This window comes from Pongo abelii, chromosome 11 (assembly GCF_028885655.2).
Source record: "Pongo abelii isolate AG06213 chromosome 11, NHGRI_mPonAbe1-v2.0_pri, whole genome shotgun sequence".
Lineage (NCBI taxonomy): Eukaryota > Metazoa > Chordata > Mammalia > Primates > Hominidae > Pongo > Pongo abelii.
The window spans coordinates 72,038,760-72,064,474 of record NC_071996.2 but is presented as its reverse complement, the minus strand read 5'-3'; the positions used below and the strand labels follow the sequence as shown (position 1 = coordinate 72,064,474).

Genomic DNA, 25,715 nt, shown 5'->3' with positions numbered 1-25,715 from the left:
AGAAAGCAGAATTTTGATTATTCCGTAAGAATAGTCTTTTTCTTTTAAATAATACTTTCAAAACGTTAAATGGTGCTGCATAAATTCTTTATTAAACCGAACATGATACAGTCACTTAATATCTGAAAACTAAGACTTTACAGGTATTAAGTACAAAATAAACATTTATAAACTAGGTACATTTTGATTACAATTTTAAATATAATTTTTAGAAAACTGAAGTTTTCTAAATGACTTTTTCCTCAATCATTAAAAAAACTCTTACAAGTTTTAAATATAAAAGCTGTAAATGTAAAAACTATTCCATGACTTATGGCAGGTGACTAGTATCTTTAAACTAGAGATATCTTTAACAGAAATCCATCTCAACTCAAGGTCAATCAACTCATTACTTCCCAAAGTCCCTGTAGGGTGAATCCATCCTTCAATTTCTCTATTGCAAGCCCCAGTTCTTCTGAAAATACAGGTTCACGATCTTGTTGCTTTTTGGGAGACAGGAGGATAAGATGGGAATAGAGAAGGTGGGCAAGGAAGAGGAAAAAAACAAAAAAATAGGTTTCACATAAGTTTGTGAATGCTAAATGTTGGAATTTAGAAACTTTTTTCATATACTGTAGGTAAAATAAATGTCCTTACCTTATTGCCATCAGCAAAATAAGCCTGTAAGACAAAGAAAATTCTATTTCACAAACTGGACATATAATATTTGAATAGATCAGTGGGCTAAGGAACTTAATTTGCAGAATGATTTTATAACTAAATGTATTTCACATTCTGTTACTGTGTAATGTTTTTTTCACCTATCTCTACAATGCTGGTAGCAGAATTCACTCTGTTCATGTCTACAAGAGTTATACCTTAAGTTGTAAAAAATGTGCTTTGTAATGTATGATTAGCACTGTTAACTTGAAAGGAGATAAAAAAGAATGACTTAATCATCATATGGCAAGAAACAGGTAAAAAAGAGAAAAAAAGAAAAGAATGACTTAGAAGTTATACAATTTCTTCCCTACATTTGGTTTAGAAGATGATACTGGCAAAACAAAACGAGTACTTCAATGGGTCAGCAAATGCATATAGTTTGAGGTAGTAGTGGTTTATAATTATTTTATACTAATTTCACACCTTTGTTTCAAAGTATTTGTTACCAGACAGGTATTCTAGTCAGATTCACAGCCATAGAATGGAGAAAGCACTATTATTTTGGCTATAAGTTAAATGATACCAATCTGGAAATAGGAAAGCTATTGTTCAAATACATGTCCTTTTCAAAACAAGATCCCTATAAATTAAGAGACGAACATTTCATAAAAATTAAGTATAGATTTTAAATTAATTTAATTAACAATATTTAACATGTTCTATTCACAGTAAGAAAAAACTTTAGATAGCTAAAATCCTAAAATCCTCTGAATAACTGTGTTTTCAAAGTATTTCTTTCCTTTTTTTTCTTTTTTTATAGAAATGGATTTTTGCCATGTTGGCCAGGCTGGTCTTGAACTCCTATCCTCAAGCGATCCGCCTACCTCGGCCTCCCAAAATACCGGACTTACAGGTGTGAGCCACTGCACCTGGCCTCAAAATATGTCTGATTTTGGTAATTTAAAAGTTATCGTCACAAAAGAAATCCCTCACTAAAAATATTATCTTCAAACTCAGGTTTAAGATACCATCAAAATCTCAAGTTATATGGTGTTTCACACACACCATTATTTTATTAAACAAGACTGAGATAAAATCCTTAAGAAATTTAATGCTGTCCTTTGTGATGCTCACCACAAAAGCATCCGTGTGACCATCAGAGTCTATTTCTACATCATCTTGAATTTGTTCGACTGTCAGAGCTTCGAGCGGCTGGGGCTGAAAATCAGATGTTAAAATGCATCAGAGACAATATTAAATGTACCATGAGAACTGCAAATACTTTTAAAATAACAATTACAAACTACTAAAGTCTTATAAAAATCACTGTATAATTTATGTTATTTTATTAAAAAACTAACTTGAGTAATAAAACTAATCAATTAAGCCTAAACTTTCATATCTGAAGTCAATATCACGAAAAGGACTAGAAAGAGAAATTTACACATACTTAAGATACTCAGATATCTTTAAAGAAAAAACTCTGACTTGACTTTCACATTTCTTTTGCATTGTTTAGAAAAACTAAGTTTTGCATAACAGCAAATGTTCAATTTTCCTCAGAATAGTCATTATATAGAATTTGTGAAAAGTAAACTAATATTTTTATGGAATATTCTAAAGGTAAAGAATAAAATGTAGAACTAACACTTATTTATTTGTTCATTTTTCAAATGTTTGAATATCCCCTTTGTTATATTAGGTACTATGCCAGTACTACCAAGGGTTATAAAATCCTACCCTTACTCACAAAGGGTTTATAATTTACTGAGTAGAGAAAAATATAAGACACAATGACCGATAACTAAATACTATGTTGAACCACAAGAAACTGCCATTTTTTATTAGTCAAAATGATAAAATATCAACACTACTATATGCCTCAACCTACAAAAAGCAGTTACAACAAAGCTGAGGATAGGTTTAGTGTTTCAACCATGCTCAGAGTTGTGTGACTATGTGTAAGTAAATTAACTAAGCCTCAGTCTCCTTAACTGTGGGATAAGGATAATAATAATACACCTCACAGTATTGTTGGGAAGATTAAATGTGATGGTGCATATAAAGTGCTTAGAGCAGTGAATGACAAACAGCAGATGTTTAATACAGTCATCCAACAACTATGAATATTCACTAAGAGCCTATCATGTGCTAGTTTTGACTGCTGGAGATATAGCCATTAAGCAGACAAAAATCGCTGACTTCAGGGAGATCACTTACAGTGGAGGAGGCTGATTAATTCTGAAAGGAAGGGAGGAAGGAGAGAGAGAGAAAGTAAGCAAGCAGAATAAAGTGATGGGAGTTGCTGTTTTAGAAGAATAGTCAGGGAAGATCCTGAAGAGATGGCATTTGAGTAGGGACTCACATGAGGTGAGACAGTGAGCTATTACGGCTAGCTGCTATTAAGTACTGGGGTCAAAGAACAGGAGAAGAGAACAAACGAAAATTAGAGAATGCGTAGGGGAACTAACCTATCAAGCATCTCCCATGTGCCAGGCATTTAATGGACATGATCAATAACTTTCTAAGAAAGATTATGTCTGTTTTTCTCTTTTATTTTTTTAAGAGATAAGGTCTTGCTTTAAGAGATAGGTCATTGCTGCAGTGCAGTGACATGATCATAGCTCACTGCAGCCTCAAACTCCTGACCTCAAGCAATCCTCCCATCTCAGCCTCCTGAGTAGTTAAGACTACAGGCCGGCACCACCACACCTGCTTAATTTTTAAAATTTTAAAAAAATTTAGTAGAGACCGGGTGTCACTATGTTGTCTTATTATGTTGAGGCTGGTCTCAAACTCCTGGCCTCACGTGATTCTCCCACCTCGGCTGCTCCAAAATGCTGGGATTACAAGCATAAGCCACCATGGCTAGCCCTATATCAATTTTGAGAAAACTGAAGCTCAGATTTGCCTAGGATCACAAATAAATGATGAAACTGGGATTGAAAGTCAGGTTCTAAGGACCATGCTTGTTCTGCAACATTATTCTACAAAGAAGAGTAATAACTAGAAACAGGGAAGAGACTGGTATGACTGAAAGTGTAAAATAAGATAATGGGAAAATGAAGGAATACTTCAAAGTTTTGAGTACAGCTGACTTTGACAGTGCCAAAAACATATAAGTAAACAAATCAATAAATCAGCAGGTTGCTGCTTTTGAGAAAAAGATGAGGAGGCCAGTTTTAGGTATGCCAAGTTTGAGATGCTCATCCAAGTCCTAGTGTATCTTATTGACCTGCATAATTATTTAAATTACTAAGATAAATCTGAAATAAGAAATTCAACTCATATCATTTGGGATGCTCATCTATATGAAAATATTCAAGGGTATTTGGAACCATAAGCTGAAATAATATGTCAAGGTCAGAAGGAAAGATCTACAGTCATCCACAAAAGTACAAGTTGAAGAAGCTGAATGAGCAGGTGATATTACCAAGGAATATACATAGAAGGCAGAGTGAAAGGGAGACTGCTGAAAGAAGAGCATATTGGGAAGAAAAAGAAAGGATAGTTCAGATGATGAAATACATACAGTGTATGTAATACAATGTCAGAAACCCAGATGCAAGTTTTAGCTAGAAGGAGAAATATATGGAATTCGACAGGGAGAGAAAAAATTAAGTACAAGGAGCACTACCAGGCAACAAGGGCCTCACTAAAGTCACATGCTGTAGTCCAAGAGCAGAAGAAGAGATATAAGTAATGGCTGTGATATGGCTCAGCATGCCAAGCCCCAGCAGGGGCACCGATTATAAAGTAAAAGGCAAGGGCACCAACAATAGAGTGCATAATGAGGGTACCAGTAAAAGAACAGACAGCAAGGGAGTCTACAATCGAGTGATCAGTGATGGGACCAGGACAGAGAGGACAGCAAGGGCAATGGCAGTGGAGCAAATGGCAAGGGCACCTCTGACAGAATGGACAGTGACTGTCCCAGTGATAGAGCAGACAGTGGGGGGCACCAACAATAGAGGGGACAGCAAGTACATCAGAGCTAGCGCCTCTAGCAAGGGTACTGGTGATAGAGTGGACAGTAAGGACACCTCTAATGGAGTAGGTAGTGAGGACACCACTGATAGACTGGATGATGAGGGTCCCAGCTGGAGAGACAAGTGAAGCCAAAAGAGAGCTCATGTACCTGGAGAGCGGGGAATAGTAGCAGCAACCAGGAAAGAAATCATGAAGAAGACAAAGAGCAGACATGTGGGCAGGATATGCAAAATATTTCATAACTGATATGGCAGAGGTACAGATCAACAGGAATGGATGCAGGCCGTGTTGATGTAGCCTACTCCTGGAGTTGCTATATTGTGGAGTACTAAGGAAGAAGACGGTATTCATGAGGACTATAAGGTTTGTCCATGCTCATAGGGGGCTGAAGTAAAATAAAAATCTGACAGAGTGAGAGACTCAAGTCTGTATCAGAGGAGCACGGCACATGGAAATTTACTCAGGTGGCTGCCCACCTACAAGGGCAGGTATGGAGGGCAGGCATGAATGATGAAGCAGCCAGTTAGAAGACAGGTGGTAGGTACAAATTAGTGATAATCCAGGAGCTGTGCCCACTTGAGCAGAATCTGTATATTCACCACTTTAAAAACAGTTCAAAATTAAATGGTGCACAGTGGTATTTACATCTGAATTTTATAGATTGCATAAAGCAATGCAAACTTTATTTCACATACTCAACAAATTACCTTTTCTTCCATCTCATAATCAACTCCAAATATGGGACTGGCAGAATAGAGTTTGTGAAGTGAATTGATTTCCTTAACTGATTCTTGTAGTTTTTCCACAGGATCTATTTTAAAGCCAAGAACATATCCACCACTCTACAAGAGAAAATAATAATTAAAAAAACCCAACAAGTCTGAAGAACAGTATTTATAGTATAAGATAAATTATAGCTCAAATTGTCCTTATTTTAGAGCATAATATGTAAGTTCATTTTTTCAATTAAACTTTTTATTATGAAAAATTTCAAGCATATACAAAAACAGAAGAGCACAAGGGAGCCTCCATGGAGCCATCATCCAGCTTCAAGAAGCAGCAACACGTGGCCAACCCTGTTTCATCTGTAACCTCGCCCTCACCTGAACACCCCTCCCCCAACGTAGGCTTATTTTGAAGTATATTCAAATATAAGTTCATCTGAAATATCAAAGGTAACCTTTCAAGATTTAAAAAATACACTGTAGACTGTGAAGGCCAAGGGAACTAAGTTTTTCTTGAACTAGGCCTTGAAAAGGAACAGACTACAGTATGAAAAGAAGAAAGGAAATGGGCCATCTGAGGCTATCTTATTGAAGAATTAGGAAAGAAACTGGGCCATGATACAGTGTTTTGAGAGGAGTGTGAAAAAACTAAGTAGCATACTGTAATAGGTGAGAGTATATGTTCTGGGTTAAGAGCACACACTTTTATGTTCAAATTCTGGTTCTATCACTAATTCACTGGCTGTAGGATACTTAGAAACTTTCCTTAACCTTTCTTTCTTTCTTTTTTTTTTTTTTTTTTTGAGACAGAGTCTCGCTCTGTTGCCCAGGCTGGAGTGCAGTGGCACGATCTCGGCTCACTGCAAGCTCCGCCTCCCGGGTTCACGCTATTCTCCTGCCTCAGCCTCTCCAGAGTAGCTGGGACTACAGGCGCCCGCCACCGCGCCCGGCTAATTTTTTGTACTTTTAGTAGAGACAGGGTTTCACCGTGGTCTTGATCTCTTGACCTCGTGCTCCGCCCACCGCGGCCTCCCAAAGTGCTGGGATTACAAGCGTGAGCCACTGCTCCTGGCCTCTTTCACCTTTCTAAGCCTCAATTTTCTAACCATAAAATGGTTATCAAGTTGTCATATTAAATAAGATAAACATATATATGACATTTGGTATAGTTCTTGGAACAGAGTAAATATTCAATAAATGGCAGCTGTAGGCCAGGGGAAAGGACTAAGCAGACATTCATGTTTAAATTTAGAATGTAGATGATAAGTAATTTTATAAATCACTTTTAAAAATGTATTTAAAATTTTTCTTAGCCAGTCAAACCTACTACCATGAGACCAGCATGTTTTATTTGAATGTATTTCTGCAAAAACCTGGCATAATGGAGCATAGCAGGTTATAATTAGCATATAATCTGTGTGTGAGAATATAAGACCTCAAACTGTGTGTGTACACAAATATATGTTTGTGTTTCTCAAAGACAGTCTTGGTAAATCAGTCAGACTTGAGATCAAAACTTAGCCCCATCACTTACTAGTTGTGAGATCATGGGCAAGGTTCCTAACTTCTCAAAGCCTCAGTTTCCTTGACTATAAAATGGGGGAAAAATAGTAGCTGTATCGTAGGATTGTGTAAAGATTGAGATAATGCATGAAAAGCCCTCAGCACAATGACTTGATTCTGTCATTAATAATAAGTGATGATCACAAATGATCATGTCTGTCCAACAAAAAAATATAAGCAGGATTCTTCCTCTGGGGACAATTTCTGTATGACTTCAAACACTTCATATATAACTTCATATTAAAGCTAATATTCTTCTCAAATGTAAACTGATTACTATATAAATAAAACTAAAAATCTAGACTGTCACATAGTTTTAAAAATCAAAGATTAATAAAAATACACAAGATCTTACCTGCTGAGAGCTTTCTATGACAAGAGCTAAACCAAATTTTGAATCTCTAATCTTTATTGAACGCTAGATACAAAATGAAAAAGAAAAAACATGCAAGTTTTTATTAACTGAATAGTGACTCTTTAACTGAGTTTTTAAACTTCACACAGTATTTACTTTTCATAGTCTAAAGAACAGAATTCTCCCTCCTTCCTTCATTAAACTCCCACAGAGATCAAGTAAAAGAAACAAGACTCATACTGAAAATAGGTGGCAAACTTTTAAGAGGCAATACAAGAAAGACATCTCTGAAATATGTACAAAATTCCCTGACTCAAATATTTCTCACTTCCAGGGAGTAAACATTTTTTAAAATTAGAGACAATTAAATTAATTAGGTCTCATTCAGCCACCCAGGCCAGACTACAATGGTGTGATCATAGCACACCACAGCCTCAAACTCCTGGGCTAAGAGATCCTCCTCCTGCCTCAGCCTCCTGATTAGCTAGGACTACAGGCATGTGCCACCATGCCCAGCTAATTTTTTCTTTTTTGTAGAGATAGGTGTCTCACTATGCTGCCCAGGCTGGTCTTGAACTCCTGGCTTCAAGCAATCCTCCTTTCTCGGTCTCCCAAAGTGCTGGGGTTACAGGCATAAGCCACAGTGCCCAGCCTGAACTTTTAAACAAAAGGCTAGCAATCTTTTAGTTTTGGTAAGCCAGTGCCTTTTGTAGCTCCTAAGCCTAGTTTAGTTTTTTAAAGTCACATGTGCCTTCTGTTTCTTACATCATAGGTGGCTACATTCTTAAAAGAACCTCTATTCTATTTAAGGTTTTTTTTTTTTTTTTTTGAGACAGAGTCTCGCTCTGTTGCCCAGGCTGGAGTGCAGTGGCGTGATCTCGGCTCACTGCAAGCTCTGCCTCCCGGGTTCATGCCATTCTCCTGCCTCAGCCTCCTGAGTAGCTAGGACTATAGGCGCCCGCCACTGCACCCGGCTAATTTTTTGTATTTTTGTAGAGACGGGATTTCACTGTGTTAGCCAGGATGGTCTCGATCTCCTGACCTCGTGATCCACCCACCTAGGCCTCCCAAAGTGCTGGGATTACAGGCATGAGCCACCATGCACAACTATAATCTAAGTTTTAAAAATAATTTTAATTATTTAAGTTTAATATAAAATATTTAAGTTTTAAAAATAAGTTTGAATATTTATCACTAGACATCAAGGAAGGTTGGGATAGATTAAGTGTAATTAACATCAACTGGTAAATGTGATGTGAGGACTAAGCTTGGTTAGCGGAAGATAGGTGGTGAAACCAGTGGCCTGGGAGAAGGGGAGAGTAGAGGCAGAATGGCAGGTGGGGCCTGTAGAAGTGACACAAAATGTACCTGCTGGCAGGGTAGGGGAGAATCACGGAGGACCTAACACTATGACCAGCAGCAGACCAAAAGCCCAGAGAAGGGTAATCTGGCAGGTGATGATGGGATACCATGCTTCTAGACAGATAGGCAACTTTGAGAAAGAGACTGAGAAAAAGAAGAAAGGCTTTGATGATAATTGTTACGAAAACCTGGCCTTTCATCTGGGCTACTTTACACCCCTCCAAGAGTATATACAATCCCAGTTAAGAATCATAGAACACTGGCCAGGGGCGGGGGCTCATGCCTATAATCCCAGCACTTTGGGAGGCGGAGGTGGGAAGATTGCCTAAGTCCAGGAATTTGAGACCAGCCTGGGAAACATGGTGAAACCCCGTCTCTTCAAAAATTACAAAAAAATTAGCTAGGTGTGGCGGTGCATGCCTGTGGTCCCAGCTGTTTGGGAGGCTGAGGTGAGAGGATCACCTGAGCCTGGGAGGCGGCGGTTGCAGTAAACCAAGACCATGCCACTGTACTCTAGCCTGGGTGACAGAGTGAGACCCCTGTCTAAAAAGGAAAAAAGAATCACAGAACACTGGCACTCTGGCTTTCAATAGGTAATCTAACCAGGTGTCTGTGGGTGACACAGGCTGGTAAGACAGAAACTGGCAAGAAGCTGATATAAATATCTATAGGAGTGGGGTCAGGGTAATGGCTGAGGTGTAGAGCTGAAGTTAGACTATGACTGCCGCAGTGACAGACTGTGATGATATCAGATTGCAAGTTGTTTGGGCCACTTGAATTAATTCCAGAGGCCATATTTGGCAACTCTATTCTTAAATAACAAAAAGAACAGAAAGCACAAGGTTGTTTACTACTCAGTAATTATTCAGCATAATAGAAGTTAGGTTAGGCAAGCTATAACACGTTAATGTAATGCAATATAAAAAAGCAATAGCAATACAAACACCAATTTGTCAAATACCTATGTAGATTTTGTTACATTGTCCCAGCCTTGATTACAAACTCTTATATTTCTTTTGATAGCCAGAAATAATTTTCTTCCTATGAGATTCTATGGCTTTCTGTTTAATATGTTGCTTTTCTCCAACAGACTGAAAGCCCCTCGATGGCAGGAACTATATACTGGTTCATGATTTTCATGATTGTATCTCTAGCACTTGGCACAGAGTAGGTACTCAAAATTTGGCATAAAAATGAATGAATTATCAGAAATTTTAAAGAAACTCCGAAATCAAACAATTTAGCCAAAGATAGGGTTGGGAATATTTTGCAAAGAATTATTCTTCTCATGGGCCAGGAATTCTTTCCTTAAAAACGGTATTTTCCAGGTATCACATACATTCTGTCTACTCAATAAATATTAATAAAACTCCTTAGTCTTAAGACTATACATCCTACAATAAGGGCAATTATCATAGGATAACCTCATGGGATTTTCATTAACTGTTTTTATGTTCCATCTAATTTGTTGTAGAGTTCCATAAGTAGTTTGTTTATATAAAACAAAATTATTTAGTGTATTGAAGTTTACAGTTTGTTTCACTGAGTCACTTATTTATCATAGCAGCAGCAGAGTACAAAGAACTATCTTTACCTACTCCCAAAACAAACTGGTCTCAGATATAGTCAGTTCTTATTTTGAATTTTAATAGTTTTGTTTTTTTAAAAAAATAGAGAAGGGGTCTAGCTATGTCACCCATGCTGGTCTCGAACTCCTGACCTCAAGCAATCCTCCCGCCTCTGCCTCTCAAAGTACTGAGATTACAGGAATAAGCCACCATGCCCAGCCTGATTTTAGCAGTTTTAATTGAACTTAAGCTGAAAGTATCATCACTAAAAATCATCTTGATTCCTTTCACTAAACTTGTGGTATGAATCTAGCTTGTATTACATTCTGTATCTAAATACAATGAAAGCAGTTCATTCGCAGAATTAATAAGTTCCTTCTGGCTTTTAAAAGCTTTAGAGCAGAAAATGACAAGACAGCCAAGAAAAACTGTGGATCAGTGCGCTAAACCTATGCCAAGGAAGCACCACATACCTGCTTCATGAAAAAGTTACAGAAAACTTTAATAGTTAAAGCCCTCTGGATGGAATCCAAGAGACACCTTACTCTGTATAACTATTTAAATTTTTAGAATCCAGTATATTTCTCTTCTAATAGCAAGTTGAAAATGGTGCTGCTTCTCTGGAATGCAGTACAATTGGATCTTTTCTACATTGAAATATTTCATAGTAAATTATCAGCATCTTTAAAATATGCTCTCAGCTAATAACTGCTACCACTTAAAAAAGGGAGAGAGAACTCATCTAAAAGTCCAATTAACTATTAAACAAAAAATATTTATTTTACATTAAAGTAAGGTCATCAAAATGTATGTACTTACAATTTGCAGATATGGTATACTGACATTAAAACTATCATTCATATTTGCATGCCACACAATTCTCACATTGGTAATAAAAAAGGTTCCTAAATTGCCCTGTAAAAAACAGTAATGAGATACAGAAATGATCATTTTTTTGGATACCTATTCTTTGTTTTCTAATCACCAGAATAACTTATTACAGCAGCAAATAATACCAAAATTGAGTATCAATGACTTCATCATTCATTGATGGCAGTACAATTAGAGGAGTGACAGCCTGGACTTTGGAGGCAGGCTGCCTAATCATTAAACCATTAGTACCTACCAACTGTCTGACCACAGGGAAATTTCTTCTTGATGTATTTTGTCAAATGTAAAATGGAGATCTGATTAAATATCCCATGTAAGTCAATCCCTTAACACAGTGCCTAAATGTTAGACCTTACTAAAATTATTATTCTAAACCTTGGATAGGTTAAGGCAAAGGAGTTGTAGCAAGAGAGAGAAAGAAAACATATGCAATAACCCCCATCAATCTACATTAGATTGTATTCTTTATAAGGATAGGAGTGGAGTTACTCTGTTCCATAGTTAGATCTTTACCACCTAGCATAGCACCGTGAATTTTTTATTCATTAAGGAGACATTCCAGGATTATCAGATATTTTATTGTATTGAAAGAAAATAGGGATGTTATCATCAACCTAACTTGTACTTATTGAAAAATAATACACTTTCCTATAATGCTAATTTTAACAATTAGAATTGACTATATAAATCCAATGATGAATGGAAAAATGATTACCAAAACACTGTCCCAAAAGGTTCACTAGCTCTTTGCACAATACCTGATCACTGGATAAATTCCATACTCCATTTATTTTATCATATACATGTTCTTGTGGCAACAGTCTTAGTTGCTTGTTCTGAATTAGTGCACTTCTTAATTTAAAATCACGATACATTTTAGAAGTTTCATACGCTCTGTGAAAAAGAACAAACAAAAGACAACCCAAACTGAAAATGTGATTTTCTTGGGTTATGTTTACTTACTTACTAAAATATGTTGTTGTTAGTATTTATGACTATTACTCAAATAATTATGATACATTTTAATATTTTTATGTTTTAAAAATTGTTCTCATAGAGACAAATTCTCAATACCTTGCCCAAGGTGGACACAAATTCCTGGGCTCAAGTGATACTCCTGGCTCAGCTTCCAGAGTAGCTGGGACTATAGGCATGTGCCACTGCACCCAGCTATATTTTTCTTTTTAATAAGGTCTGGCAATTACAGTTTTTTGTAGAATTTGTCATTTTAGTGTATTATTTACATATTTTATCTCAGTAACCTATTTTTTTTTTTTTTTTTGAGATGGAGTCTCACTCTGTCATCAGGCTGGAGTGCAGTGGTGCAATCTTGGCTCACTGCAACCTCTGCCTCCCAGGTTCAAGTGATTCTCCTGCCTCAGCCTCCCGAGTAGCTGGGACTATAGGCGCATGACATCACGCCTGGCTAATTTTTGTATTTTTAGTAGAGACAGGGTTTCACCATGTTGGCCAGGATGGCCTCGATCTCTTGACCTCGTGATCTGCCCGCCTCGGCCTCCCAAAGTGCTGGGATTACAGGTGTGAGCCACCACGCTCGGCCCCTATTTTTTAATACATATGGAAATTGTTTTTTCTATCAAAATGCTACCTTTTCTTCATTTCCTTGTTTTTCAAAGGACATAAACAGGCATCCAATTATTAATACTGTTTCTCGGCCAGGCACAGTGGTTCATACCTGTAATCCCAGCACTTTGGGAGGCCGAGGTGGGCAGATCACTTGAAGTCAGGAGTTTGAGAGCAGCCTGGCCAACATGGTGAAACCCTGTCTCTACTAAAAATACAAGAATTAGCCGGGCGTGGTGGTGTGCACTTGTAGTCTCATCTACTTGGGAGGCTGAGGCAGAAGAATTGCTTGAAACCAGGAGGCGGACGTTGCAGTGAGCTGAGATTGCACCACTGCACTCCAGCCTGGGCCACAGAGCGAGACTCTGTCTCAAAACAATAACAATTACTTTTTCTCACTGTAACCTGAAAACATGCTCATATCTACCTCTATACAGAAAACTAGAATGAATCTGTACTGATTCCAAAAGGGACCCTAAGGGAAGAAGGGGGAAGGAGGAAGAGAAGAACAGGGAGGGAGAGAGAGAGAAAGAGGGAGGAAAAAGGACAGGCGGAGGGAGAGAAAGAGAATTAAATCCTTATAATTTTGTCAATGTCTATTGATAATAAATACAAAAACCCTGATTAACTTTTGATTAATTTTAATATTTCGCATAAAACAGGCTAAGTTACCTATTTAACAAAAGTAAAGTTTTCTTAGCCTTAATAACAACAGATTCATATATTCATTGCTGAACTTCTAATTTTTATTTTAATTAATCTTCTAATATATAAATTGTGAAAGAGCAGAATTTTAGCACTCTGCTTGTAAATGTTAATTTTCTTTAGTGCTGTTATCATCAATACTTAACCAGTGGAAGAAATAGAAACTATTTATGCTATAAATTATTTTGGAGGAGAAGCACATAGTGTTTTTAATACTATTAAAGAAAAGCAGCTTCTGTTCCCTTCATATTCCATTTAGAACTTTTCATTTCACAGTACTTCTCTCAGTGAAATAAAGAGCCAAGGTTTAGGTATATGCCCAAGAGAACTGAAAACATATGTTGACACAAAACTTATACACAAATGTTCATAGTAACATTATTCATACTGGCTAAAAAGTAAAAAACCCAAATGTCCATCAACTCACGAATGGATAAACAAAATGTGGTATGCCCATACAATGGAATATTCTTTAGCTACAAAAAGGAATGAACTACTACTACTACTGATACATGCTATAACATGAATGGACCTTGAACACACTGTGTAAGTGAAAGAGGTCAGACATAAAAGGCCACATATTATATGATTGCATGTAAATAAAATTTCCAGTACAGGCAAATCCATGTAGACACAAAGTAAGAGGTTATCAGGGGCTTTGGAGTGGAGGGAATGGGAAATGACTGCTATGGGTAAGGGATTTATTTTGGGAGTGATGAAAATATTCTGGAATTGGATCTTGGCAATAGTTGAACAGTATTGTGAATATACTAAAACTATCGAACTGTATACTTTAAAATCATAAATTTTGTTATGTAAAATTTTATGTGAATTATATCTCAATTAAAAAATTAAGCCATTATATAGACTAAAACATCAATAAAATTAAAAATCAAATAACAAACTAGGAAACTAAAAATAATATATATGACAGCTAAGGGTATAATTAAGAAATTTAGCTTCCTGCCGGGCGCGGTGGCTCACGCCTGTAATCCCAGCACTTTGGGAGGCCAAGGTGGGTGGATCACAAGGTCAGGAGATGGAGACCATTCTGACTAACAGAGTGAAACCCCGTCTCTATAACACAGTGAAACCCCATCTCTACTAAAAATACAAAAAATTAGCCGGGCGTGGTAGCGGGCGCCTGTAGTCCCAGCTACTCGGGAGGCTGAGGCAGGAGAATGGCGTGAACCCGGGAGGCGGAGCTTGCAGTGAGCCGACCATCGTGCCACTGCACTACAGCCTGGGCGACAGAGCCAGACTCCGTCTCAAAAAAAAAAAAAAAAAAAAAGAAGGATAGCCTGGCCGGGCGCGGTGACTGATGCCTGTAATCCCAGCACTTTGGGAGGCCGAGGCAGGTGGATCACGAGGTCAGTAAATCGAGACCATCCTGGCTAACATGGTGAAACCCCGTCTCTACTAAAAATACAAAAAATTAGCCTGGCATGGTGGCGTGTGCCTGTAGTCCCAGCTACTCGGGAGGCTGAAGCAGGAGAATGGCGCAAGCCTGGGAGGTGGAGCTTACACTGAGCCGAGATCCGGCCGCTGCACTCCAGCCTGGGCGACAAAGCGAGACTCCGTCTCAAAAAAAAAATGCACATTTCATTGGCTGGGCTCGGTGGCTCACGCCTGTAATCCCAGCCCTTTGGGAGGCTGAGGCGGGCGGATCACGAGGTCAGGAGATCGAGACCATACTGGCTAACACGGTGAAACCCCGTCTCCACTAAAAATACAAAAAATTAGCCAGGCGTGGTAGTGGGCACCTGTAGTCCCAGCTACTCGGGAGGCTGAGGCAGGAGAATGGTGGGTGAACTCGGGAGGTGGAGCTTGCAGTGAGCCGAGATAGCGGCTGCACCCCAGCCTGGGCAACTGAGCAATATTCCGTCTCTACAAAAAAAAAAAAAGAAAAAAAGAAATTTATGAGAAGCCAAAAAATACAAAAAGTATATGAAAAATGTCAACTTCACTGGCAAATACAAGTTAAACAAGTTAAACAATTATATACACACATATATACACATACATGTATGTACATAATATGTACATATTACATGTATACATATAATATGTATGTATGTGTGTATATCCTGTCATCTTAGCAAAGCTTAAAAAAAAATCATAGCACTTAGGGCTGGTTTAAAAAAGAAAAAAACCCGAGGTAGTAAAAAGAGAAGAATTTAGTAAACAACAAGAAGAAAAAATATAAAAACAAAACAGGCTGGGTGAAGTGGCTCACATGTGTAATCCCAGCACTCTGGGAGGCTGAGGCAGGAGAATCACTTGAGCCCAGGAGTTGGAAACCAGCCTGGACAATAAAGTGAGACCCTGTCTCTAAAAAAAAAAAAAAATTTTTTTTTTTGAGACAGAGTCTTGCTCTGTTGCCCAGGCTGGAGTGCAGTGCGGCGATCTCAGCTCACTGCAACCTCCATCTCCCTGGTTCAAGTAATTTTCCTGCCTCAGCCTCCAGAGTAGCTGAGATTACAGGCATGCACCACCATGCCCAGCTAATTTTTTTGTATTTTTAGTAGAGGCAGGGTTTCACCACATTGGCCAGGCTGGTCTTGAACTCCTGACCTCAAATGATCCACCCGCCTCAGCCTCCCAAAGTGTTGGGATTACAGGCGTGCGCCACCACATCTGGCTCTACAAAAATATTTTAAAAATTAGCAGGACATGGTGGCGCACGCCTGTAGTTCTAGCTACTCAGGAGGCTAGGACAGGAAGATCATTTGAGCTCAGGAGTTTGAGGCTTCAGCGAGTTATGACTGCACCACTATACTCCAGCCTGGGTGACAAAGCAGGACCCTATCTCTATTTAAACATAAATAAATTAAAAAAGGCCACAAACCTAAAACAAACCAAAACACCAATAAAACTCTTCAGGGAAAACACTCAAACATGCCTTCTATCTACTAGAAAAATAACCTTTTAAATTAATTAATTATGCAACTTGTTTAGCTATATTGAATGAATTCTTTATTTCACTTTACCTACCTTGGTAGCTAATTTAATCTGGTCGTCAGTAGAAAGTTTTAATGAATCTTCAGTAGTTTTACGTGTTTTATAAACACCTTCAAAGTGTTTATTAAATAATAAAACATGTTCTTCTCAATATCTTCCTGATATTTACAATAGAGCTTGGAGGAAGACAGTACCACACTTCTAAGCTTTATTCTCTAAAACAGGGGTCCTGAACCCCCTGGCCACAGATAGATGGGTACTGGCCAGTGGCCTGTTAGGAACCAGGCTGCCCAGCAGAAGGTGAGTGGTTGGGGGGTGAGTGAGCAAGCAAAGCTGAGCTCTGCCTCCTGTCAGATCAGCAGCAGCATTAGATTTTCATAGGAATGCAAACCCTACTGTGAATTGCACATGCGAGGGATCTAGACTGTGCCCTCCTTATGAGAATTTAATGCCTGATGATCTGTCATTGTCTCCCATCACCCCAGATGGGACCATATAGTTGCAGGAAAACAAGCTCAGGGCTCCCACTGATTCTACATTATGGTGAGTATATAATAATAATAGAAATAAAGTGCACAATAAATGTAATACATTTGAATCATCTTGAAACCATACCCTCACCCAATTCGTGGAAAAACTGTCTTCCATGAAACTGGTCCCTGGTGCCAATAAGGTTGGGGACTGTTGCAGTCTAAAACCATAGAGTAAACGAAAAATATTCAATAATCCATAAAGTATTACTATACCTGTGTACTGCCATCACAGAAGTAAAAAGTCTAGGGCTTCCAGGAACCAAATTTGTAAATATAAATTCAAAACGAGTACTGTTACATTTTGTTAGTATATAAAGAGCTTCAGTTTGGCCTCGTAATTTCTGTAAGGACAAATTTATTTAAAAGTTCAGATTTTAAGAGCAATTTCTCCTTTATAGTGAAAACAAACATCAACCTCAAATATCTAGTTTCTTTACTATATATATATTTCAATAAGATTTTTTAGACTTACAGAGTTAGCAGTCCTTGTTGTAATATTCAATATGCAATTGTAACCGACAGCTAAAATCCAAAAGCAAAGAATGTAAAGAGCATGATATGGTACACTGAGAAAAAATACTTTTCTAAAAAAAAGTATATACAGAACTTTTAACAGTTTAAAAAATTAAACATATATAGAAATAAACTTTTAAAAGTTTTAAAGAAATAACTATAAATTAAGTAATTAAAAAAACTAGATGGTCAATTCTGTCTCCTTGAACAAACAAAAATATAACACAGGAAAAAGGAAATCTTCATCCCTGAAGCCTCTGCAGCATTATTTACTGAAAGTTTTGGCACTACTACTAAAAAAGAACAAGTCTAGCTGGATAATCTAAAATACTTTAAAAAAATAAGTGAAACAAAATTTAACACAATGAAAAGATTATACTTTTATTAGAGCTTCTTCCTTCTTTGTGATTAATCAAAACAGGGGATAGCATGTTCTCAAAAATAATCAAAAAACAAGAACCAAGGTTAAAGCCCTAATCTTCTATATGTCCAAGACACAAAATGGACAAACCAAAATAATAATGGATAATTTTGTTTGCATTATGATGTCTAGGATTTCTGAAGGTTTTTTATTTTTATTAACTTAAGATTTCTACATAATTCTTTGGTATCAAAGGCACCATGCAAATTCACCTGACAAAGGATTTTTTTTCTTCAGACTTATCTAACAAAGATACTTACAAACATTGACTCTTGATAATGCCAAAGAGTGCCAGAGAATTCTTAAATTTGTTACCAAGAGTCTACCTAAAAGCACACAGACAAAAAATAGGTTAACTTAAATAAGAACCCATTTTTGCAGCACTGAATCAGATGGATATGGAACTTCTGGCCCAGTATTAAAAGCAACACTCAGATATTTTTCATATATTAACTGAAAACATTGTGCATATCCAACCTATATAAGGTATACAATAGATGATTCAGAATCCCAGAGAAACAAAATTTGACAGTTATATAAGGGATACAGATGTTCTCTGCCAATAGCTTTGCTCTAACTCAAACTTACTGAGGAAAGAATTGTGTACTAGTTTTTTTGTCTTGGTAGAAGCTGTTCTGGGTCCCAGCAAGTCATATGTGTACAGCTGAGAATGAATATAGGATAATTACACAGCTATTCACTGAAATCACACTTTTCAAAGAACTCTCACATACACACTAATCCTTGCTATATGATTACTTTCATAGCAGTTCTCATTTAAATGAACCATATATTTATACACACAATTTTGCTGTGAGCAAACTATTTTGTTCCTAAGAAGTTATGGTCAGGCTGAAGTCTATTTAAGGCTTTATACTTTTTGATCTTAGCATCAGACTGATGTTCATACACTGAAATACAAAGTTAGATACTTCATTTCTCAAAATGTGTCCTGTACAATAGTGATCCCTTACTGATGCTCCAAGAAAAAAACAATAAATTTGAGAATGGTATACTAGGTGTATTAGAGATGTACAATACAATCAGCATATTATTACAGCTTTGAGATATTCTGAAATAATAAGACCTACTTTGTTTAAACACATTATTTCACCAACAAACTACAACCATAAAATTATTTTTATGAGTAATCTATAGCCAGCCAGGTCATACTATTTCTGAAAATCTCTACAATGTCTAAAATCAGAGAAACTAGGTCTGTATGAATACTGGAGTGAAACTGGATAGCAAACGTGGCTCTAAAAAAGATGAAAGCATTCTCAAGGGAGATTGTGGAAAATTACAGAATATGTTTGACAAATAATAAGTAATCCAGCATGGCTGGAGTGTAAAGTTCACACAAGATCATAGAAGACTAGGTATAGCATCCTTCAGTCATTGGTCCAACGGAAAACAGATGGCACACTCAAGTTAGGATAACTGACGTTTATTTACAAAAGAGGGAGCAGCAGTTCATGAAATCTGGAAGAAACAAGAGTCCTATGGAGCTGACTGCTTTGAGAGGAGAGACACAGCCAACGCTTCATTGGGAAGGAACCAGGGCAATAAATACCCAGACCTCATACTCCTGCCTCCCTTTGATCTTCTGCCATGGCTCTTCCACCTGGAAGCCAGAGTATAGAGGGAACCCTTAGATGTACTCTACACAAGTCATCTTTCCAGGGCAAGGGGAAAAGGGTGGAGAAGAATGCTGGACCTGGATGGACAAATGGAAGACAGCAGCACAGGTGATAAAAGTTGTCTTTGGACATACTAGAAGTTCTTTAACGCTAGACAAAGAAATTCAGACTCAGATCTGTTAGCAATGGAGGCAGCAGAGTTGGGGGTGGGGTTTAGGATTGGAATTGGGGAGGACTAAAAATCTTTGAGAAGAGAATAATGTGACCCTCCCAGTTTAGAAATCAACGTAGGCAGTTAGGTTCATCACCTAGCTACGTGACCTTGGAAAAGTAAACTAACTGCTCTATTCCTCAGTTTCCTCATTTGAAAATAAATATGACTGCATCTACTTTAAACTTTTTGTTTTACTGTTTTTATTATTGTTAAATGAAATTATATTTATGTAAAAGATTCAGAACAGTGACTGTCAATAAACATTCCCCAAATAACAGCTATTTAAAAAATAATCCTTTGCAAACTCATTTTTGATTTTTTTTTTGTTTTTATATAGATATACCTGTTTTCCTTATGCCATTTTACCTAGGCAACATTTTATCTCTACAAGTGGGCTATGGGCTCAGGACATCTACTGATTCTTTTATATTTTTCTGTCAGTCCCAGGAGAAATTATGGAGTGGGAAGGGTTTGCCATATAAAACCACCAACCACCTCTGTTTGCCTTTTTCTTTGCTCTTGGTATATCTCCTACAATCTGTAGGATTTTTAATGCTACCTCTTTTCTGCTGAAGAACCCCAGCCTACGGCTCCAAACCCAGTGTTCCAGGCATGGACTTTCCTCTCTACCCTGCCTAATACCAAAGTATAGTTGTCCCTGTTTCTACTAATCTCCCAAACACTGAAATATGGCTGTCCCTTTTATTCTCACACAGCTATTTAATACAATATTTTAATCCTTTACAAACTCATTCCTATGACTTACTTTCTGATTATAGATACATTGGTTATATTTTCCTTATGCCATTTTACACCTAAGCAACATTTTATCTCTATAACTGGGCTATGAGCTATGGGCAGTGTGCAAAGTTAATCTGATAATTTCAAGTCAGGGTACTAACAGTTGAAAATGGATTAAATATGCTAATCTTCTGGGATATAGTTTTAACATAAGGGGCTCTTGAACTTGGCAATGTCTTAACTTGGTCATTTTCAAACTGCTGAAAGGGAGGGGAGGGAGACGGCTAGAAAGCAGGATTCCCTTTACATTTTTTAACACCTTAATGACCAGAAGCGCTGTGTACTCCTGTAAAATTTCAAAAGGTTTTTGAGGTCTGTGCACACACACACAGTTATTTCTATTTTCATTTTGAGACAGGGTCTTGCACTGTCACCCAGGCTGGAGTGCAGTGGCATGAACATGGCTTACTGCAGCCTCAACCTTCTGGGCTCAAGTGATCCTCCCACCTCAGCCTCCCCAGTAGCTGGGGCCACAGGCACATACCACCACACACGGCTAATTCTTTTTATTTTCTTTAGAGACAGGGTCTTGTTATGTTGCCCAGGCTGGTCTCTAACTCCTGGCCTTACGCAGTCCTCCCACCTTGGCCTCCCAAAGTACTGGAATTATAGGCAAGAGCCATTGCAGTTGGCCTATTTTTATTAATAGTAGGATTTCAGGCACTGGAGATTTCTGTCAGGAAGGCTTTCTGCCCTTCCTACTCTAAAGTATTAGTACAGGATTCTGCACTCAATGAATATCTGAAGAATTGAAAAATGTTTTATGAAGAGTTCCTGCCAATCTGTATAATACTTTCTATTGGCTTTCTCAAGTTAATTCTGAGTTCGTCAAGATACAGCCATCTTGATAGTTGGGATTATTATTCCACCCTCAAAAGCACAAACTAAGACTTTTCGTTTGCTGCCAGATCTTCATACTCCACTCTCATCTGAGCCTGACGTACACCAGGAAGCATTTCAGAAGTGTGATCTAAGCACTACTTTAAGGTTGGGCCCTAGCCACTAAAAGTATCTGCCTGTAGGTGGTGGCAAATAGGCAGCAGGCCCCTTTGTAAGCCTTTCTTCTGAGGGGAACTGCCCTCACCTCTATCTCCATTATTTCCTCTGGTGTCTTCAATTGAATCTAAACAATGAATAAAGACATCGTCAGGTCTTGTTTTCATTTGCCTAAAATGAATATAAAGGTCTGAATTTTATAGCTACCACTATACCTACTTACCTTCTATTAGGGACATATTTACCATCTACTATGTCTCTATTAAGAGACATATGTACTTAGCCAGGAGCAGTGGCTCATGCCTATAATCTCAGCACTTTGGGAGGCCGAGGTAGGTGGATCACTTGAAGTCAGGAGTTCAAGACATATGTACATAAAAGAGCCAGCAGTATAAATAATACTGTACCAAAAGTTCATGCATTTAAAAATAAGGTCTCTGAGGGGAACCAACCTCAGAGAAGGCAGGCTTACAACAGGGCCTGCTGCCTACATGCCACCTCAGAGCAGGTCAGAAGAAAGTCTCAGGAAGCAAGCAGCCACTCAAAGGGCTACAGTAAGCATGTTCTGCTAATAAGGGTTACCGTTCCTTCTCTATGAGTTATTGATTCTCCCTTTCCTGAATGAAGTCTGCTCTATTTCCTCACTTACCCCTTTCCAATAAGAGGTTTACATCCCTCCCTCCTAAACTTCTTCTCCCACTAAAACATATTCTAAATACATTAAGCTGCCATTCCACATCTATTTTTTTTTCCTTGGAAGTAATGATGCTTCCAAGACCTACCAGTCACTGGCTCCACAGACAGCTGCTATGGGCAGCCTGGACTTTTAAAAGTTCCAACCTTGGGGAGATTTGGTTTGGGAGGGGATCTAGGGTCCAGCTGTGCTGGTCCTCGGTGACAGTCAGAGAAGACTCACAGGATTTTCTAGTACTTGACCTACAAATAGATTTCACAGTGAAGGACTAAATTTGCTCTCCACATATCCATGTCTAGGTGACAACCATAGGTGATTGATGGTGCGTTACTCCTGAATTTTTAAAAAGGAAGCATGGCTCCAGGTACTACAGCTATGACCTACTTATATTCCACTACCCCATATCCTTTTTTGGGAAGACAGATCTAATGGTCAGAACTAATGCCCCTTGCAAACAGGTCTACTTGAGTTTTAACAGTTACATTGGATAAAGGTGATGTTAGAACCAGGACTTACTGAAGGACCAAACTACATGTTTAATACCTATCCTTCTGTTTAAATCTGAGAAAAGTCTTATGTGAATTTAACTCTCCTATTCTCACAATTACACTGACAAATGATGCTGTTTCATATATTCTCTAGCTAATATGATTCAACATTTGTAAATTAAACCAGGAATATAAAATACATTTAAAAATATACTCACCTCTATCTCCATTATTTCCTTTGGTGTCTTCAATGGAATCTAAACAATCAATAAGGACTTCTCCAGGTCTTGTTTTCATTTGCCTAAAGTGAATATAAAGGTTTTAATTGTATAGCTACAACTATACCTGCTTACAATCTATTTAGGGAGAAAAGAGACATATGTACATAAAACAGCCAACAGCATAAATAATACTGTACCAAATGTTCATGCATTTAGAAATAAGGTCTTCAAGAACTTCAAGAAACTGAAGATCAGTGGGGCCTGGAGTGACCAGGACCATCTGGAGTAAGTCAGATTGGTAGGAGGTGTTGAATTTTGAAAAATAAAAGGAAAAGAAAAGAGAGTCCATGATTAAAGACCAGGAATAAGAAATGGTAAGGACATGGGAGAAGGCTGGCCAAGCTTGGAAAGAAGGACCATATTGGGAGGTAGTGAGAGAAATATTGTTGGATAACTAAGGAGGAACCAGACTATGGAGAACTCAGAATGCCAGTCTGACAGGTTTAGGCCTTATCCTGTGGACAGGAGAGAACCTTCAGGGGTTTCTGAGTAGAGGAAAGGACATCAGGAAATTATAGAAGGAATGGTTAAAGAAGAGCTGTATGAAAAGCATCTCTGGAACTTGACAAATAGATACAGGTGACAAAAGGAAATAAGAGCAGCTTGCTGACAGATAGAATACATTCTACAGTGTCAAAAAAAAAAAAAAACAACCTAGCAAAATATCTAAAAGAGCCTTCTAATACACTCTTCATAAAGCCAACTCAATTACCTATTGAAAATACAGATATGACCATATCATTTCCCTGCTTAAAAGCCTTCTATATCCTCCTGCTGCCTAGAAGTTGAAGTCCAAAATCCTGAGCTAAAAATGTTACAATCTGGCTAATTTATCTATCTGTACCTCCAACGTCTCTCTGCAGCAGACCCTGCCTTTAGCCAATGAGGTTACAGCTCCAAGACTCTGCTTCTAATGCTAAAGTCTTTTCTGGAATACTCTCCTCCTGTCTACCCTGACAAGGCTCTGCCCATTCTTCAGGGAACAACTCAAATACTATGAATATTTATTCTTCTTCAAGGACTTCACCAGGTAGAATAAATTGTTCTGTTTCTATGAGTCTCAGCTTTTCGTTCATTTTTTCAGAATGTTATTTACCACATTTATTATAGTGGTTGTCTATATGTATCTCCTGCACTAGAAAGGGGGGATATGAATATCATTTCCTATTATTTTCTGTCTCTAGCTATCGGCCCAGTAACTAGCACGTAGTAAACATTGATAAATGTTTACTAATGTTACCGAAACGGACTTTTGTTTGGATTAAGAACCCTACAAGAACGACAGAAAATGTCGCCCGGCGTGGTAGCTCACGCCTGTGGTCACGCACGTGGCTCACGTGGTGGCGGATCACCTGAGGTCAGGAGTTCGAGACCAGCCTCAACATGGAGAAACCTTGTCTCTACTAAAAATACAACATTAGCCGGGCGTGTTGGTGCATGCCTGTAATCCCAGCTACTCAGGAGGCTGAGGCAGGAGAATTGCTTGAACCTGGGAGGCGGAGGTTGTGGTGAGCCGAGATCGCGCCATTGCACTCCAGCCTGGGCAACAAGAGCGAAACTCTGTCTCAAAAAAATTAAAAAAGAAACTCTGTCTCAAAAAAAAAAAAAAAAAAAAAAAGTGACAGAAAATGTTGTAGAAGGTGCGCAATATGTTACTACAGTCCGTAATTTTACGAATTCCTTTCTCTTTCATCTTCTTAAAGGGTCTAACATGTTAGCATTAAATATCTAGCTATACGTAACCTGGGAAATGTATCAATATTTCATTTTTCCATCTAAGGAGGTGAGGTCCATGATAAGGAACGATTCCATCTAAGCAGGGGAGGTCCATGATAAGGAAAGATAAGTAGTAGCTAAGAAGCTCCATGCCATTAATCCAGGAATCTTAGCTTTAGTGTTTCTCAACACTTAGTATCCCAACCGGCATTTCCCGCCCTGGATTTTGGAGCAGGAGGTTTCTAACCACTTTTTCTTTACGATACTTTCCAAAAACATGGCTTCTATTTAAAGTATGATAATTTCCAAAAACAGGCTGCAAAAGAAGACTCCTTCTTGTTGGTGATTTATATGAATAACTAGATGAAAGCTTACCAAGAACATAAAGTTTGCGTGGTTAGTAATTTTTGAAGACTGCCTACTCCCACCTCCCTTATTTTACAGACATGAGAATTCTAGCTTGAATGATGAAGACATCTGTCCAAGGGCCCACACTGTGGGTCGATATTACATATCTACTTTTAGAACCCTAGTTTCCTGAGCCCCCGACCTACGTTCCTTCCATGAAACTGAAATCCCAGGCTCACGTGGGTGTATACGGGACGCCAAGCCCCAGGTGGTCCCGGTCGTGCTCAGGTTCACATTCCTGATCCGTCCCGCGGGCCAGGATGGGGGAACCGGACGTCGCATGGGACCAAAACTGTGTAATCTAGATGCGCTCTTGCCGCGGCGCCGGCCTCGGGAGGGCCAGAGTGGCCCAACCAGCCTGGGGTCTCTCGAGGCGCGGACGACCGGAGCAAGCCTCCCACCCTCACTAGGGCCGCGAGCTGCGGAGGTGCAGGCTACGCCCGCGGGTCCCTAACCCGCACGGCCGCGCCCTCTACAGGGTTGCAGGCCCCTCAGGAATCTTGGAAACTCACTGCGCGGACAGGTCGAAGCGGACATCCCGATCTTCCCAAAGCGCATCCAGCACCGACATGGTGAGCAAGGCCCGCGGCGGGCCCTCTCCGCAGCCGTGGAGGCCCAGCCGCGTCTCTCTGGCTCCAAGGCAACGGGCCGCCTCTGTCACGAC

The 25,715-nt window shown here is 38.6% G+C and overlaps 1 protein-coding gene across 5 annotated transcripts; it reads right to left on the bottom strand.

The window, feature by feature from the left end:
* Nucleotides 1-70: 70 nt before the first annotated feature.
* Nucleotides 71-25,715, bottom strand: BBS5 (Bardet-Biedl syndrome 5). 5 transcript variants are annotated; one of them, XM_024243095.3, is made up of 12 exons: nucleotides 25,564-25,714; nucleotides 22,865-22,947; nucleotides 18,074-18,139; nucleotides 17,352-17,401; nucleotides 17,093-17,220; nucleotides 11,855-11,990; nucleotides 11,025-11,120; nucleotides 7,276-7,338; nucleotides 5,340-5,474; nucleotides 1,777-1,860; nucleotides 637-660; nucleotides 71-482 (listed from the first exon to the last, which is right to left on the bottom strand). In XM_024243095.3, the coding sequence occupies exons 1-12, from the start codon at nucleotides 25,620-25,622 to the stop codon at nucleotides 381-383; spliced, it is 1,026 nt and encodes a 341-aa protein (XP_024098863.3). In that variant the 5' UTR covers nucleotides 25,623-25,714; the 3' UTR covers nucleotides 71-380. The 5 variants fall into 5 exon arrangements, with proteins under 5 accessions (XP_024098863.3, XP_054405452.1, XP_002812614.5 ...); XM_054549477.2 differs by lacking the exon at nucleotides 25,564-25,714 and adding an exon at nucleotides 25,231-25,416; XM_002812568.6 differs by lacking the exon at nucleotides 7,276-7,338 and having other exon boundaries at nucleotides 25,564-25,715.

Excerpts from the sequence above, each read along its gene's own strand:
- BBS5 (XM_024243095.3), bottom strand. The coding sequence starts at position 25,622 with ATGTCGGTGCTGGATGCGCTTTGGGAAGATCGGGATGTCCGCTTCGAC. Across the intron at positions 18,140-22,864 it reads AGGAAATAATGGAGATAGAG|GTAGACTCTTGGTAACAAAT; the intron begins GTGAGTATATTT and ends GTGTGCTTTTAG. Across the intron at positions 17,402-18,073 it reads ATTATCAAGAGTCAATGTTT|CTGTCGGTTACAATTGCATA; the intron begins GTAAGTATCTTT and ends TTTGGATTTTAG.